At 41.6% G+C, this 17872-nt stretch overlaps 1 protein-coding gene across 1 annotated transcript in view; it reads right to left on the reverse strand.

The window, feature by feature from the left end:
• Nucleotides 1–17872, reverse strand: part of PKHD1 (PKHD1 ciliary IPT domain containing fibrocystin/polyductin) — a gene marked incomplete at both ends in the record, with an annotated part of 274861 nt that overhangs the window by 132804 nt on the left and 124185 nt on the right. Inside the window, 6 exons of the mRNA XM_082481732.1 lie at nucleotides 2090–2336; nucleotides 4078–4213; nucleotides 7596–7730; nucleotides 9694–9793; nucleotides 11152–11264; nucleotides 16214–16347. Coding sequence (XP_082337858.1) covers nucleotides 2090–2336; nucleotides 4078–4213; nucleotides 7596–7730; nucleotides 9694–9793; nucleotides 11152–11264; nucleotides 16214–16347 — 865 coding nt within the window. The remainder of the gene's footprint in view (nucleotides 1–2089; nucleotides 2337–4077; nucleotides 4214–7595; nucleotides 7731–9693; nucleotides 9794–11151; nucleotides 11265–16213; nucleotides 16348–17872) is intronic.

Below are 17872 nucleotides of genomic sequence, written 5' to 3' on the forward strand. Positions count from 1 at the left end.
GCTACTCCTCTTCTGATAAGCTAACTGGTGATGTGGCCTGCCCTCTGGCCTTGAAGCCAGCTGGCATGGCCTGGCCATATCCATGAGATCAAATGCCATCAGCTTCCAAAACAACATGGGCACGTATAAACTGCCCTACTGAAACTGGTTCCTTGGGTTGTGTTGACCTCTAAATTGTACCAACGAATTGCTTGGGCATGGGATAGCTGTCCTGGCCTAAAACCATGCCGGGAACCATTCTGAGAATTTAACAGTGCAACCAGCTGAAACTGGAATGGGTTGAAAAATAAGCCAAAAAGAGAGACAGACTACATTTACATATATATGTTCATGGACAGATGTGCAAACACTTCCTGTTCTTGCAAAAGTTTTATTTTCTCTAAAACCAATGCACAAGACAGGTAGAGGAAAAATAGTCTAGTGGTAGACTTGGCAGTGTAAGATTTGCGGTTGGGCTCCATGATCTTAAAGTTCCTTTCCAACCTAAACGATTCTATCATCTTTACAGTAATTTTTGCCAAATTTTGAGAGCTATATCACATATTTACTGTACTCCATTTCACTCATAAAGTAATCTGTTCCTTTATGCTTTGGGTTCCTCTATCATGATTAAGACAACAAACAAATGGGATTTCATTTCTATCTATAAAGAGTGGTATTGTCACAAGTGCCCATTGAAATCAAATGAAATCTGGAATTTTAACTCTGGAAAGGCAGTTACCTATCTGCCAAAAAAGTTCTGTTACTCACAATAACAGAAGTTTATTCTTGAGTCTTATATCTCCCTCCCATAACTATAGACTGAGACAGATTGCTTAGGTTGTGAGCCTGGGTCAGTCGTAATAAAGTTTGATGATCTGAATTGACTAAATTCACCTTGTAGCAAGCAAAGAACAGCAAAATGAAAGACCAGAAAGTCCTGATGAGGTGGGTTAGGAAAGCATGGCTCCAACAGAGTGGCAGAAACATATCTACTGGAATATCTATTTTATTTAAACACATCATGAACTTATTATATCCTCTATACAATATGGCATGAGAGCTGGGCCTGCGACATCATAAAATGTTGAATCCAGTTTTAGTAGAAAACATAATACATGAATCTGATGGCTTATGAAACTAACACAGCAATGACATCAGATGGCAAGGATTTTCTGCCTAGGACATGAAAAGCTACCCTATTCATGACCACCCATTCTTTGGGAGGATTTGGGGAAATCTCTCACAGTAAGCATAAAAGCAAACACTCTCAGAACTTGACTTAAAATCTAATTCAATTCAAACTCTTTTTTTTTAAAAAAAAAAAGACTGCATCTTATTATCAACTGAGGTGTTTCTCTCATGATGTGGAAGTATTTTATAGGTCGGCATTCAGAAGATCTTGGCAAAGTTTGCAATTGGCTCACTAAATCTCTGTCTGTCTGGGGCTTGGCCATCAATCTCACTTTAAACATCAGCACCCACCTTGAACTGGATTCTTAATTCTACAAATGCCAGTTTATATCCCTCTGGTAATTTGAAGAGTGACAAAAGAGCAATACACCACAGCCTCCACTTAAAGGCCCACTTAACACTGGCAAATTGCCTCTGGACAGGAATCAAGACTACAGATAGGATACCAAGATAAGAAAGATAAGCAGCTTGCTGAGAACATCAGTTAAAAAAAAAAAAAAAAGAACTTGGGCAGGCCATATCTAATTTAGTAAATAAAATAAACCAAAGACTGTCCTCCGGCCTGGAGGCCAACTGGCACGCATGATTCTCAAAGCTGTCCGTGCAACTATGTTGCCTCCCAAAAACATAATGCCTACATCCAAATTACCAGTTGGGAGTGGTGCTTCTGCTATCTTTCAAACCATGCCTGAGAACTGTCTGGGTCAGAACAAGTAGCCAGAACAAAACCAGTGCCAGAGACCACGTGGACAACACCACGGACTAATGTATGCCAGTGCTCAGGCTTTTGACCTAGTTTAGGACCCAGCAGAGAGGCAGGAGTCCTGGGACCATGTTCAGACCCAGCAGCTCTCTCAATATAAAACATAGCAAGCAACAACCATGGCGATTTTTGGGAAGTGGAATGGTTACTTACAAATGAAGAGACATACGGTGGAAAACAAGGTCGCTGCCACAAACGCTGCCACCAGAAGCTTGACTGAAGTTGGCACTGGTTGTGCAAGACACCGCCAGGATATCTGTGGAAGGGAGGAGATGACTTCCTTTCTGCCCTGTGACAGAGCCGTCGAGATCCTCAAGGATGGCAGCGTGAGGAAAGGGGAAGGACACTTGGAAAGGTGAGTTGATGAAGGTCAGACGTTCAGCTCTCACTGTAAAACCACCTGGGAGGAACAAGCAGCAGTTCAGAAATGGAGACTGACCTCTTCGAGTAATAGGCCTGAAGACATCTCTGGAGAAAGAGACTAGCTTCATTTCACCTTTGCTTTTGAAAAATTTCTGCTGAGTCAAGAAGAAGTGGAAATTAAGGAACATACATAAATTAATAGAGATGGTTGTAGCAATTGCCATTGCCATGTTATGGCCAGGTCCCACCTGTCCAGTGCCCTGCTGTGACAGAACTTGTGGTTACAGACTCTCCTCTGATCCAGGTGCTGCTGCTGGTCCTACCAACATCTCCTCAGTGACTCCGAACGCTTCTTCACAAGTCCCACTGCCCAAAGTCGCAATCCCCAAACCAGTGATTCTCATAGATCCTTTCTGCCTCGTTAATATAAGATAAATCCTTTAGAGATAAGGACTGTTTCTGTGTGTGTAAATATACTTGTGTGCATATGTACAGCACCGGGCACAATAAAGCCTTGGTTGAAAAGTGTGGCTGGACCATCTTTTCATTACCGTGACACAGCTACAAAAAGGAGGAATATTCATGCAGGCTAAAGCACAGGAAGTTTTTGAACACATCAATATTTCCAAAAGTGTCAGAAAATCATTGCCCCATGGACCATAACAAGTCAGCTTTGACACAAGCATTCCGGCACCACATTTGGTTACTATTTGACTATCATATTGTCAGCTGTAGCTTCTCCGAGTCAGATTTTACTGTTCTCCCTGTCCTTTGATCTCACCTCCCGAAGTCTTTTTCTCTGTTATGTTATTGTAGGGCAGTATGCGTTCATATATAAATATATTTAAGAGGTAATTGCAGTTGGAACATTCTTCAAAGAGCCTTTGGGTACCTCTTCAAAGCTCAAAAGGACGCTTAGTTTACGCGTTATCTTAGGCAAATTCACCTAAGGTTTAGACTGGCCTGAGGTAGGAGCTTGGTGAAATTCTGCGAGCTTGTGTCATAGCTATTAAAGAAATCATCGCTCTTGAAATTTTACCTCCCAAAATGAAGAAGCCGTAACAAGCCAGTGTATAAAAATCCCTTGCACGGAGAGAATGAAATCAGTGCAAAAATAAGGCTATCTTCGTCTTAAAAATATGTGTGGTATAGGGTTTCAACTTAGTGATGAAGGTATTTCCAAGGTAGATTAGGGAGGACCCACAACCTCAACTGGTGCAGAGCAGCTGAAGGGTCTGGTTCAGCCCATCAGCAGCGTCAGCAAAATGCACACACTAAAGGGGGTGAGTATTGTTGAGGACTCGTTGCTATGCACATCTCCACAACCCCAGCTCAGGCATTTTCTCAGTTCGTCTGAGCTGCACATCACACACAGTATTTATCTTGCGTCTACATATTGTCATCTCATGTCCCACCTCACTGCAGATGAGGGAGAGCTATCATCCGTCTGTCCTGGGTGGGGAAGCGAAACATAGAGTGACGCTTTTGAAAACCATTCATACAGTGAAACCTAAGGAGAGCAGGTGTGCAAATACCTCAAATCCTAGCTCTTGATCATTCACCTATAGCAAACATAGGGACAAGATTACAGGAGCAAAACGGGGCCAGTACTCTTCATCATATGGTGCTTTTTGCGGGATTCAGCTGAAATATCTATCAGTGGTTCTCAGTGGAAACTACGAACTTCTGAACAGCTGAACCTGAAATGGGAAGAAGCCGGGACTTAAATAAGTGTAAATAAATACGCTGGGGCTTAAATAAGTGTAAATCAGACTCACCCTGCCCTTGGTAACAGCCAGAACAAGTCCTGATCGCTGTGCAAGTGTGAGCATCAAAGTTCCTGAAAGCTGTGTTGGAGATGAAGAGCTGGTATCTTTTGGGAGTTTTTAGTCCTGCTGACATACAGGTCCTGTCCTGCAATGAAGAAATGAAGAGCTCTGGGAAACGTCTCACCATGTGAACCTCCAGGTCTAATGAGTCCAGGGTGCAGCAGCTGGGACACAAGGATGTGATCGCACCCAAGCCCAAGGCTGTGGGGCAACGTACTCCGTTTGAAGGACAGAACTAAGCTGTTGCTTTGCAAACTCTTTAATTCACCATTTGCAGTATGTGACAGTATTACATTCAGGGCAGTGATTGCCTTGTTTGCTTTGTCCGGGTTGTTGCGTGCTAGGTAAGGTTGGATATTTGAAGGAAAAGAAAACTTCACATTCCCTGGGAAGAAAGAATCCACCTGGAAGACACAGTGAGCGGCTTTGTTTACAGCCCCTTTTACTTTAAATCATCTCATCCAGCAGGCAGGAAAGTTCCCTACTCTACAGAGCTAATCATCCTAATTCACCTTCTAAGAAAAACCTGAGCGCTGAGATTCAAAGCTCTGGTGTGTGATTGGGGTGGGGGGAAGCATGTAGGCTCTCTCCAAAGCTCTGCTTGACATCAGGGTCCATCGGAACAGCAGCTTGTAAATCAGTAAGAGACAGGAAAAAGTGTAAAACAGGAAAAGGAAGAGCAAAACCTACAAGTGATGGGAAACACAATGGACAAACTGGATTTTGTGGTGATTGTCAGCCATGACACAGGGGAGGTGTAGTCCCCTCTGCCAATTTATCGTGGAGGCAGGCTGGGAAGAAGGATGTGCGCAGAGCTGGTGGGTAGCCTGGAGGGGAAAGGGCTGGCAGGCGCGCGTGATGCTGTTTTTGAGGCCAATAAACACTTTTGTGGAACAACTCTCAAAAGCGACAGTAGAGATCTAATTGAGGAATCCACCCTCTGTGAAAACATTCTCTTCAACTGAAAATGTGGAATGAAATGTGGAGTTGTGGAGTCCCCTCCTCTGGAGATTTTCAAGACCCGCCTGGATGCAGTCCTGAGTAATGCGCTCTGGGCAATCCTGCTTTAGCAGGGGAGTGGGACTAGATGATCTCTAGAGGTCCCTTCCAATTCTGAAAACTCCGTGATTCCGTGAAATGAACTTTTAAAAATAGTTTATCACTTCGAAGAGATGGTGCTAACTTCAGTCTCATTAAGAGACAGTAGATAGTAGATCCATAACCTTTTTTACTCTGAAGCCAAAACACCTGGGGTGATGATCCCGGCGATCTTCTTCCAAGTCACTGCTAAGCAGAAATCCCTGGCTTCTGGTAACAAATTGGTCAGAAAGACTATCAGGTTTTCTGCTTACACTTGCCTGTTCTTCCATCCCACCCCCATTTCTACCTTTTTTTTTTTTTTAGTTAATTTATTTTATTTAAATAGATAGCAAATAGAAGAAGGGTATGAGATGACGATTCCTCCCTAGCGTGTGTCACCTGTCTCAGACCTCCTGCTTTTTCACGAAGAAACGCATTTCCTCAGAGGGCTCCACAAGGGCAATGAGTTGCTTTATGAAAGCATGGAAGAGAGTTGCTGAACGTATAGAAGCCAACTGAAGTCTTCCCCTTGCCTTTTACAGGCCCTGGGTTTAGCCCTGCCACTAATGTTTTAATTGATCAAAGCCCTAATTTTTAAATGCCCCGATATTTCCAGAAAACAATCTTGTTTTAAAGCACTTCCTTCAAAAACTGGAAGGGCTAGCAGAGGGGAATATCCAAGGTTCCCATTAAATTAATGTCATAAAGTTTTAATTGATATTAAAGAGACATCATTATTAAAGGGGGAATTACATAAATTAAGATGTAAATTATGACAAGGAGGCTCTTATCATGAGATAATCAAAGATAATCACCCCCCTGGGGTACTGCAAGAAACAAGGCACAGCTGAGCGCCTCTAAATCTCTTAACAAGTACAACATCGGAGTCCTTCCGTGGATCCGGCAAAGCAAAAACAAAGACATCCACCCTTTGGTGTCCAAGAGAAATTCATCGTGTCATTGGGATGCTGCAAGGTTGGACTGCTGAGGCCAGGATTATATCTTGGTTATCTATATACTTTCTACAAAGCAATACAGAGATGTCTTTCTGTGAGCTTCTGAAGAAAACTCATTTAAAGCTATTTTTCTGCCAGAGAGAAAATTAATTTCATAAACAACAGCAGAAAACTGAGCAAAGCAAAAAAAAAAAAAAAAAAAGCCATCAAAATCATGAACAAGCAGCTGTGGCCAGTGGTAACTAAGATTCCATTGTTATCCATGTTATTAATCTGTTAACAACCTGGTAGCACCCAAAGGACTTTGTCCAGCTGCCTAAAGAAATAATGGAAGAAGATCACATTTACGGCATAAATAAAAAGGTTACATTTCGACGGCAATTTTCATTCTCATGTTAAAAAGTAGCACTGTGTTCCAGGCGGACCAATGATGCCATGAGAGAGCAGAGGAAACCGAAATGTTAACTGGGATAGAAATCAAATCTGTTGTTCCCCCTCATTATTCTCAAATCACTGAACTAAATCCAGTTGTGTATGGTTAAATGGTGTCTGTTTATTCCAGCACACGGTATGGTATTTGTATTATAGTTTTTTTCTTTTTAATTTATGTTGAAAAAGCTTGTTTAAATAAAAATTATGATTTCTCTCAAAAATTCAGATTATTTGAAACTCCAAGTTTTTTTTCTGAGACCATGTCAATCTTGGAAAAAAACACAAGCAGGGAAAAGATTAAAACATGTCTTACTAAAATTCTGCAGCTCCTAAATTGAACGGAAGTGTGATTTTGTTTTTACTTTTGTATGTTGTTTTATAAAGAATGTACATGAATATGCATTATAATATAAAATCTTCTAAGAGTTCCAAATTCAAATAGAAAAATCAGACCCCTTGCTTCAAATGTATTTCAAAAAATCTTCAAAACTTCCATAACGAAATAAAAATATGTTTGGAAAAAATGCTGAATTTTCCTGCAGAGTGCAATCTCCGGTTTCTCAACAGCTGCTGTTTATTCAGCTCTACCATCAGCTGGTATGAATGGAGCACCTGAAAAATGATGCAGGATCCAGCTGATCAAATGCTATTGCTCTTCTGCCGCTGTCAGCAGAAGCAACAAAATCCTTGCTTTTTACTGGGAATGCTCCAGGTTTCTCTGCTTTATCATCAAATCATCGTCCCTTGCAGGTGCTGCTGCTAAAGGCATCATCTTTCCGAGGAGCAGAAGACAGCTAGAGGACTGAGCAAACAGTGGCCAAACTTCATCCTGAAGCTGTATTTATCTTTACATACAGTCTATTTAAAATCCAAGTGTTACCCAAGCTGCCATGGAGCAGGTGCTGGTCTTCAGGTTGCTTTCTTTTTTTTCTCCAAATTCCTATTTGAAGGGTAGCTGTGTAACTCAAGAGACGGTGCAATAATTCCTGCAGTGCTTACCTTTTGCCCAATGTGTCCAATTAAAACGCTATCAGCTACAGAAGTGTTTCCCAGGCTTTCTGCGATGTCAATGCCAAAGTCTTTGCAAGCGTAAATCGAGAAATGTTGGATTTCAAGGTTGCTGCTTCTAAAAATCTGTATAAAGGCATAATAAAGGATTAATACTAAATAATAATTTTTAAAAAATGGTTTACAACTCGACTTCCCTTACAATGCAATAGAAAGGGGAAGTGCAAAAACACATAAAAGTGTTTAAATGTATATTTAGTGTTTGAGAATCTCCCCTTAAGATCTAGTTACTGCTTTCAATTAATAATACAAAAATCTTTACGTTTTGTTAACTTATTTTCATGTTAAAAGGAAAAAGAACAGTATGAAAGAAAATCAGAACTGAGAATCAGTAACAGCGAGGGTAGAAGTGCTCTAAATTTTGGGGGGTTTATTACTGGAGAGAATAGTAAGGTAAAGAAGTTAATTTTTGTAGCAGAAAGATGTGTTGAAAATAACCAGAGGTATTGCTTGCAGTCACCTAACAGCGAGACGACTGTTCCTAGAGGGAGCCCAGGGAAAGAAGCAGAATAAACTTAGTTGCTCATGTATGCTAGGTCAGTAACACACACAGAAATTATAAGTTAGGCAGAGAAAAGCACGAAAAGAAAATAAGCTTTTCCTGAAAGAGGATGCACCAGTCTGAAAAAAAAAAAAGAAAAAACAAACGCACTGAAAAACTGGACCCCTACAAAGGAAGAGCAATGGGATGGGTTAGACTAGAAAACATGGCTTGCAGAGAGACACAACCATTCTCTTCGGGTCATCAGATGGGGGGTTAAGAGTATCACAGCCTCTAAGCACCAGTATGGGAAGAAAGTGCCAGATAATAAAGGGTGGTGGTAAAGATCACGGAATTTTCAGAGTTGGAAGGGACCTCTAGAGATCATCTAGTCCAAGATCCTGAGCATCTGTCCTGGTTTCAGCTGGGATAGAGTTAATTTTCTTCCCAGTAGCTGCTGTGTTTTGGATTTATTATGAGAATCCTATTGATATAACATATTCTTTCAGTTGTTGCTAAGTAATGCTTTAACTAAGTCAAGGACTTTTTCAGCTTCCCATAGAAGCTGAGAGGGAGCATAAACAGGACAAACTGGCCAGAAGAATATTCCATACCATAGATGTCACGCCCAGTGTATATATAATGGGGGTTGGCCGGGGGGCAGGAATCACTGCTCAGGACATCCTGGGCAACCAGTCGTCAGATGGTGAGAGCAATTGTATTGCATTGGCTGCATCCCCAGCAGCGTGGCCAGCAGGGCGCGGGAGGGGATTCTGCCCCTCTGCTCTGCTCTCATGAGACCCCATCTGCAGTGCGGCCTCCAGCTCTGGAGCCCTCAACATAAGGACATGGACCTGTTAAAGCGGGGCCAGAGGAGGCCATGAAGATGGGCCTGGAGCACCTCTGCTGGGAGGACAGGCTGAGAGAATTGGGGCTGTTGAGCCTGGAGAAGAGAAGGCTCCGGGGAGACCTTACTGAAGCCTTTCAGTACTTAAAGGGGGCTTATAAGAAAGATGGGGAAAAAGGTTTCAATAATGCCTGTAGGGATAGGACAAGGGGTGATGGCTTTAAACTAAAAGAGGGGAATTTTAGACTAGATATAATAAAGAAATTTTTTTTAGAATGAGGGTGGTGAGCCCCTGGTCCAGGTTGCCCAGAGAGGTGGTAGATGTCCCATCCCTGGAAACACTCCAGGCCAGGTTGGACAGGGCTCTGAGCAACCTGATATGGTTGAAGATGTCCCTGCTCATTGCAGGGGGAGTGGACTAGATGGCGTTTAAAAGTCCCTTCCAAACCAAACTATTCTATGATTCTATTCTATGATCACTTTATTTTGTATATTTTTTTACCATTATTATTATTATTTTTCTCCTTCCTTATTTTTCTATTAAAGTTACTTTATCTCAACCCATGAGTTTTCCTCCTGCTTTTTCTCCCTATTCTCCCTACCCTACTGGGGGCGAGGGGGTGGTGGAGATTTACCGGTCCAAGTTATTTGTTGGCGTTAAACCACAGCAACATCACAGAGGATGGTCAGGACAAACGTACCTGTGCTCCACCTTGGCTGCTCCAAGCTGTGAAGTCGTTGAACTGTACAGGTCTGTTTGGGCTGTCTGGTAAATATTCTGGGTACACCAGCAACCCGTACCTGTTTGGGGAAGAGAGCAAAGGAGACTGTTTCTTTACAGTGCATGTATTCGTGAGCAGATATTCCTATTCATCATGTTGATATCTAAAATCTTAAATCTGTAACAGTTCTCTGCATGAGTCTTTATCATTTAATCCAAAATCAGCGACTGGTGGATAGCAGTATTTGTTTTAGGCATCTAATCATGCCAGAGAACATACTTAAAATTTCTTTTTTCAAGTGTTTTCAGAATTAAATACACCAGGGTTAACAACCACGGTACAGTACCACTGACGTGCTCACTGCAAAACACCCCCACCATGCTCATGAGCTTTCAACCAGTGTTGGCTTTAGATGAGCCCAAGACAAATCTGAACGGATAAGGTTTTTCTAGATCCTGGATTCAGCCAACTTGGAGTACGTTCCAAATGTGCGTGTTCCCGAATGCAGCCTTTGGCTTGACCTTCTCAGAGATTTTGAATCCAGATTAACACCCAGATTTGCTCAAAATTCAGGTGACTTCATCCACTATTAGCAAAATGTAATTTTTTACTATTGCTTCGGCTTTAGGGAACTACAGGTGAAAACTCAATGAATAGCCGTTCCTGGGTGCTTCAGGAACAACTGTTCTATGTAAAGTGCGACACATGTACAGCGCCTTTTACCCCGTCGGACTGCAAAGTGCTTCGTCTCTATTTCAATCTACTTAATCAGAGGCTGAACTCTAACAGCTGAGCGTTCATGCTGCTATGGTGTAAAGCATCTGGAGGTCAGAAATGCTGCTCCACTTTGCCTAAGCCAGTGTCACGTCTCTAACGGTGGCCTGCAGGAGGTGTTAGAGAAGGACTGTAAGAAAGACATGGTGTATCTGTTCTGCACGCCACCCTCTTCTGCCCAAAACGCCTGGCATACTTTAGAAATGAGCTTTAAACGAAACACACGAGCACATGCTCCAGTGCTTTGCTGTTAAATGGTTGATGAGGAAATGTGTTAAATGTGGCACCCGAAACTGCATCAGGATCATTTAAACGAGGGGGTAAATTGAAGGAGCTTGTTAACGGCGCTGGAAATGCTGCAAGTTCACAAATTGGGCTTGAGATCGAAGGAGGACTGTATTGAAACTACTAAGGAAACCATTCGCCATCAGGCCCTGAAGAGCAGCCCCAGCCTCGCTGCTGTCACACACTGACGTTGTTCTGCTGGGGAGAACTCTGCCTACAAGAGAGGAAGCCCTCAAAGGATGCAAAATTGAAAAAAAAAAAAAAAATTAAAAACTATCCCGAAAGGAAGGGAAAAGCCTTTTCTGTTCACCACTGTGATTATAGTAAGCACTACCATGCACTGAAGGAAAATCTCTTTTAGCAAAAATCCCCAAGTACCTTCTGCAGGAATGAGCCACGTTCTCACTGAAGGACAGGAGAGGCATTTTGGATGGTCCCTCAGGGGAGAGATGAAAGAAATAGCCATACCCAGCAGCACACACTGTGTTACCCTGCAGAGAAGCATAAGTGACTGTGAAAAAAAATTTACCACAAATTTCTGAAAATTAAAATAAACTTAGGAAAAACCCAAATTAAAATCTCATCTGAGGCCCATTCAAATTCTGGTCAGTCTGACTGGCAGAAGCTGGTACCTTGTTTCTGTGTCCTCAATTTCATCCTGTTTTCGCTCTGTCTTTGAACCAGTCTTAAAAAAAAAACAACTGCTCAAGTCAGCCAACAAGGGTTGGTCAAGCAATAGAAACAAATGACAGAAAAATGGTATTACCATAGTTCTTCAAGTAGGTGAGTGTGTGGAAATCATCTTACCCTTATAAAATCCGTTCTAAGTAGGAAGGTCATGTCATGAAAGAAAGGTAAATCGCAAACTACTTAGCATATTAATTTACTTCTCAATCTGTACCTTTCTCATATCTCCCAAAGCAAATACAGCAAAAGGAAACAACATTGGCACTGAAATGTGAGACCTCTAAAAGTCAAGAGAAAGCAGAGAACTACATCTTTGGGATACGTCAGTGGCTAAACAACTAAACTTACTCAGATCTGTGGTAAAATACTTGGTTTGGACTCTTTTTAACAGGGTGAGTGAATAACCATAAGAAGATGTGAGTTAAGTTCTTGTCATTATTGTATCTTAATGAATCATAGAATCATTTTGGTTGGAAGAGACCTTTAAGATCATCAAGTCCAACTGTTATTATTGCAAGGGGGGGGGGGGGCGAAGTGAACATAATATCTGCCTGGCTTTAAAATTACGAGTTTGGTACTTATAGAGTCTGTAATGTGGTTTACATACGGTGAGTTAGGAGCTTTTCTACTCTAGGGGAAAAAAAAGCCCAACCTGCTCTTATCTGCTTCATTTGGACAGCAGCCAAACCTAGAAGGTTTTGGATGACGTCCATACAGTGATGTTTTCATGTGTGCATCTGGGCATGATCCCTCTCACCTACCTTAGATGTATAAAAGATTGATGCTGAAGTCCAGGCTGGTAAACCTAGGCTCCCTTTCCAGGCAAAAATAAGGCATAGGCATGTCTAGAGGGCAATTATTCTGGTCTGTCCTTAGGGAAGATTAATTTCTCTCTGGAGGAATCTAGTTTGCTAAGGGGAACCTAAGATGAGCTTTCTTACAGCTATAAGAAGAGTTTGTTCTCTAAGATTGGGACCCACCACTACCATTCACAGGTCACTGGACAGTGTTAAGAAACGAACGACTTTTTGGTCCCTGATGGTCCAAATCAAAGCCAAGCCTGGTGACCCAGAGGTGAAAGCCTCCATATGCCAATTACTTCCTTCTGACCCATCCGAGTGTGTTCCCTGCGGTCGTGATCTCTGACATCTGCCAAGCAACGAAGTATCAATACCCAACGCACTACTTTCTCTGTCCCCTGGGAAAACTGCTGCTTTTTCTGAAAGTGCGGCCACAGACCCTTTTCCTTTAACAAAATACTTCTGCAGTCCAGTCACATTATTTCCGGGATCTTTTACTTGCAACTCCAATCGTGCGTTCTACAGATGATTCATAAGGAAAAAAACCTGCATATTTATTCAGCCAGCCAGTGGCTGGAGGGCAGGGGTTTTAGGCAAGCAGGGAATTTTGTGTGGAAATCAATTCTTTGTGGAAGTCAGTATATTACGAATGTCCGTGCAACCAAAATTCCAGAGAGAAATTATCTCCCTCAGCATGCCAAATACCTGGAGGTCTGCATTGCAAGTCAGTAAAATAAAGTGGCTGACGTTTTAAGTGTCTCTTAACCGTACAACACTGCTAATGTAAATATTTCATGAATTTCTTTTAGGTAGCCGGAGCTCAAACTGGTGACCTTAAAGATGACATTAAAGCTCTGCGGAGTGTGCCCAGCACCACTGCCCCAGTTTCAGAACCCGGCAGGATGCACGGAGTACCCCAATGGGCTCCCTTCAACGTGCACCCACTTTGCAGAAGGTTTTAGAAAAGATCTCGGTAGGGGTGAAACGGTGAGAAACAATCGATGCCACACTGGTGCAGCCTCAACAACTCTTTGGTGCTGTGGAGAATAGCTGGGTCGGGTGGCATTGGGAAACGAATTCATTTACCAACAGGGTGACCATCGGTCACTCCTCTGACATGGAAACACGGGCTGATCTCCACCCAGTTCATTCATTTAAGCTGTTTCCCACTCCTCAACACCATGGCAAGAAAGGAAAGGGAGGATGCTTGTTGAATTTCTTAAATCCAGCCTGTACGTTGTTATGCATGAGCACTGCGTGCTGGCTCTGGGATTTAAGGGCGTCAAATGTTTATGAATAGGAAGTTACTACAAAAGGTCCACGACCCACTGGACCCAAGAGAACCAAGAAAAGAAGATAAAAAGCTATTATATTTTTTCCTGCACACAGAAAGAAAACCAGGTACATAAGGCATCCCTCTCAGCAACAAAAGAGCCAATATCAAAGAGGGGCATCTTCAGATCCTCATGCTGATAGCATTTAAAAGGCAAGAAAGGAGCCGGCTAAGGAAATTGTCTTATGACACTAAAAAGTGATAACCGGGGCTTCCATACTTTATTAAAAAAACCCAAACTAACCTTGTAATAATAATTTTGCACTTATACTGTATGAGTATAAAATTTTACCTAACACCCTGATTCACAAATGCACTTAAAAGCTTAAGTCAAATGGAAACCGGTGGGAACTGGGTCTCCGAATGTCTTTGTAGGCTCAGGTTTGAGTGACTGCTGTGTCCCAATTTCTACACCGTTTAGGAGACCACTGATTTTCAAGGAAATTTAAGCTCTTCAGTCACCGATGCAAATTTAGGCTCCCAAGTAAATTGAGTAGTTATGAAAATGTTATTGCAGGACTCAGTGTGGAAGGCTTAACCCATCATGCACAGAAGATGTGACGCAGGCTGGACCTAGAGCTGTCTATCTAACCTGTAATCCTTGCCTTAAAGATTGCAGCCGGTACATTTAAAACCGGTTAATTGAAAGATGGCAATGTGAAAAAAAAAAAAAAAAAGAAAAAACAAACACAAAACCCAACAATGACCTAACATTAAAATCTAGAAGGGGAAATTTCTATTCCGTATCATGGCCTGGAAACCAGGCAGGGGGAAGTTGAGTCTTTGCCATTACACTCTTCAAACCTCCCTATTAAATTAAGATTATAAATACCTAAAAAGCCACATCCAGTTCTTGAGCCATTTGATCAGCCAAAAGGTGCTGAAACTGTAACATCATGATGCTGGTGCTGAACCATCATCCCTGGCATTTAGTGATTATTGTTGTACTAAGAAGTTCACAAGACACAGGTGTTTTGCTTAGAAAAAGTGTGACTTTTTTCCCCCTTAATATCCGCGTCCTTTCATGTCTCCTGCTGAGCACTGCTTGGCCCTGTAGAACAGTAAGCGCAGCTAATAATAATTTTAAGCGAGGCAACTTCTTCGTATTTTCCTTTTGCTGCCGCAACGCCTCAAATAGCCCGCTCCGGGAGACTGCCGACAATGAGGTTTATCAGCAACCCTTCAAGGGCCATCTGCTATTCTGCCTTGAGTAGCACATCTCTGGAGAGCAGGCTTAACCCTGATGTTCGGGTACGCAGCCAGAGACGCAGCTTTGGGCATACCTACAAAGACATGTCAACCGAGAGAGCTAAACAAATGTGCTGAAAACCCACCACAGTCGGTTCACACGTACCCGTAGAGATAATTGCAGCAAACCTTTTCAAAAGCTGAGCCACTGGCGATAGAGCAGACAGCTCCAGGGTAAGTCAGCGCATGATAGTACAAAACTCTGTGTTTAGTGGAGCTGAAATTCATGTGATTCTGCCTAGTTGTTGTGTGTTTTAACCGTATTTGATGGTCTCAAAAATGATAAATACGCCCTTGAGGGAACTGCGGAAAAGTCCTCTTCTTCTCCCTAAGTACTGTTGTCTTCATACTAACATAAGAAATGCGTTGGTCTCTTTTCACCTTCAAATTTAGGTGCAATTATTTCCTCTTAGAACACAAGCCCAGGTGGTGATTAGGTCTTCACATACACTTAATAATTGGTTTGGTTTCTGTGGGTTAGCGATAGAGCAGCTCAGGATTTTTTTTGTTTTTTTTTTTTAAGGAAATGTGGATTTGTCACAACAGAAACTGTGGCAAGGAAGGTCAGTATCTATGAAATCTGAGACTTAAAATAGTTGGGAGGGAAAAAATGGTTTGAAATCACTGGAAATCATAGTTTCTTTCCATGAAGCACTTAAAAGTGACTCTATTCTGAAATGTGAGTGACGAATAAGACAAAAAAGTGTATGAACTAAAAGAAAGCATCAGAGAATTAGTGAATCAAAAGATTTTTACTGAGCTCAACTTTTTGATGTGAGGGTTGTTTGTTAGCTTTTTAAGAGTTCAATGTTTTATCACTGTTTAGAATACAGAAGTTCAGTTTCTTTTAAAATCAATGTCATTTCCACAGGACAGGGAATGCGTTCTCCTTCTCACCCTGGAATGCAAATCTTGGTCTATACATATGTTGTCATTTTAAATCCAGATGGAGGTGCGTTTGATATTGCTGAATTTTAGTGTGGTTTTCATCAGTCTATTAAAATTGAGATTTATTGTTTTTTAATGACAAAAGTGGGAAAACATTCTAAAGAAGCTGAGCCTAAGCTTTTTTTCCGGTTTTTATGAATCCATGAGTATTAGAAAATAAAACAACGTTTTAAAGTACCACAGGATGAAGAATCTCATTGCAATATTTCATTCCACTCAAGTGCAGTAAGATTTTTCAGTAACAATAAATTTGCCCATGAATATAATTCATTTTGCATATGTGCTTGTTTTAATATCCCAGCACAAGTACAGTTTCTGACAGCTCAGCCAAAAAACAAATGTTATGCAGAAAAATGAAGCTCTGTGTCTTTCTGATATCTTTGATTAGAAAGGCAATGCTGTATTTTATACCTGAACTGCTTACCTTGATGTGGTTGGCAGGAGCCCTGACGTAGATCCCTGCTGGTGACAGAGTCTCAATGTTGGATAAACCGTCTGTTCCAGAAAGACCAATCACTATGTTGTTACTGACTCTGTTCCCCTCTTCCAGTCCCTCTCCTTTAAAAAAAAAAAAAAAAAAAAAAAAGGAAAAAAAAAGAAAAATGTTGAAGATAAGAAAAAAAAAAAAAAAAAGGAAAAAGAAACACAAATGTAAATATAGCTGGAAACCCTCTATTATGAACCCTCTATTATGCAAATCACAGCACTTGCTGGGTTTTGCCCTGCCTACGCTGGAACGGCTCACCTGGGAATTATCTTTCCCTGGGTAAATCACGGTTTGAAAGGCACTTAGAAACCTGCATTTAACACACGGCAGAGATGGCTATGAGATGGTCAAAGACGGCCGTGACTGCTCAACATAGTGGTAATAGCATGGAAAGGGAAAGGCTACGTGCTTTAGAAATGTCAGGAGGCCACAAGAAAGATCTGACAAAATATGATAAAAACCAGTTACTGCCACAAAGACCTTACACTCTAATGAGATAAAAACAATCAGGGAAAGGAATATTACAATATATATTCTACAAAGAGGCAACAGAGACCATGATTCTGCAATTCAATGTGCACAAAACCCTGTACCAGGTGTTATACAGGAATATAATGCCAGCCATACTGTACCACAAGTTTATGGAGAAAACGAATAAAGAGAATATTATAAAGCACATTTGCAGTTGGAAAAAAGAGAGATTCAGAGTGGGGAAGTAGCTTACCTATGCACAGGCAGGCATGCTTCTGGCGGTACTAGAATTCAAAGTCCTGTCTATCTCCTGTGCCTCCATACATTGCGATACTTACGTGTAAGAAAATTTCTAAATAGACTTAAAAACACCTGGTGCAACTCCGCATGAAAGTGGGGGGTTTGCCCCCCTAAGCAATGAAGTATGAGAAGAAAAAGGAAAAATCAATCAACCAATTGATCACACAACTCAGAGTCATGGGGAGTCCCAGATTGACTAAGACTATTGAAGTGGAAAGAAAAAAAAAAAGAAAAAAAAGAAATATATTTTTAAACTGCATCATAAAGAAATGTGCCACCCAATGGTGGACAAGTGGACGGTCCCATACAGTCCCCTACAAGTCAAGTCCAAATAAGAAGACATCAGGGTATGTCCCCTCGCTCTGGTGTTTTAGAAGCAGATTACAGAATGGATCATCTCTGTTTGGCCCATATCAGGAGCAAATTAAATATATTTAGTTTTGTTTCTCAAATATAAACTATTATCTTCAACTATACCTGCTCAAGTTCTGTTCCAAATACAAATCCCTTCCCCAATCGTTACTGCCCCAAATGTAAGCCACTTCATAGGGAAAACCTATACCCTTTGGTTTTGTGAACGGCAATAATTATTTTTAGCCTTCCTCTCAGTCTTTCAAGCCTTTCTCCATTTTTGGAACAAGACCTACTTCGGAAATATTTCCTTGCCAGGCTGTATTTACTACTAACAATGCCACTACCAGAGCATGAATGGGGTCCTAAAGCAGACCTTTTGACAGCTGTATAGGTTTTTCAGGTGGCATAAAAGGTCTTGCCTTCCAAGCTGAGACCTGGTGTGTCCATTAATTTTAAGCCCAGAGCGACTTT

Source organism: Vanellus vanellus (assembly GCF_965231255.1).
Source record: "Vanellus vanellus genome assembly, chromosome: 3".
Classification (NCBI taxonomy): domain Eukaryota; kingdom Metazoa; phylum Chordata; class Aves; order Charadriiformes; family Charadriidae; genus Vanellus; species Vanellus vanellus.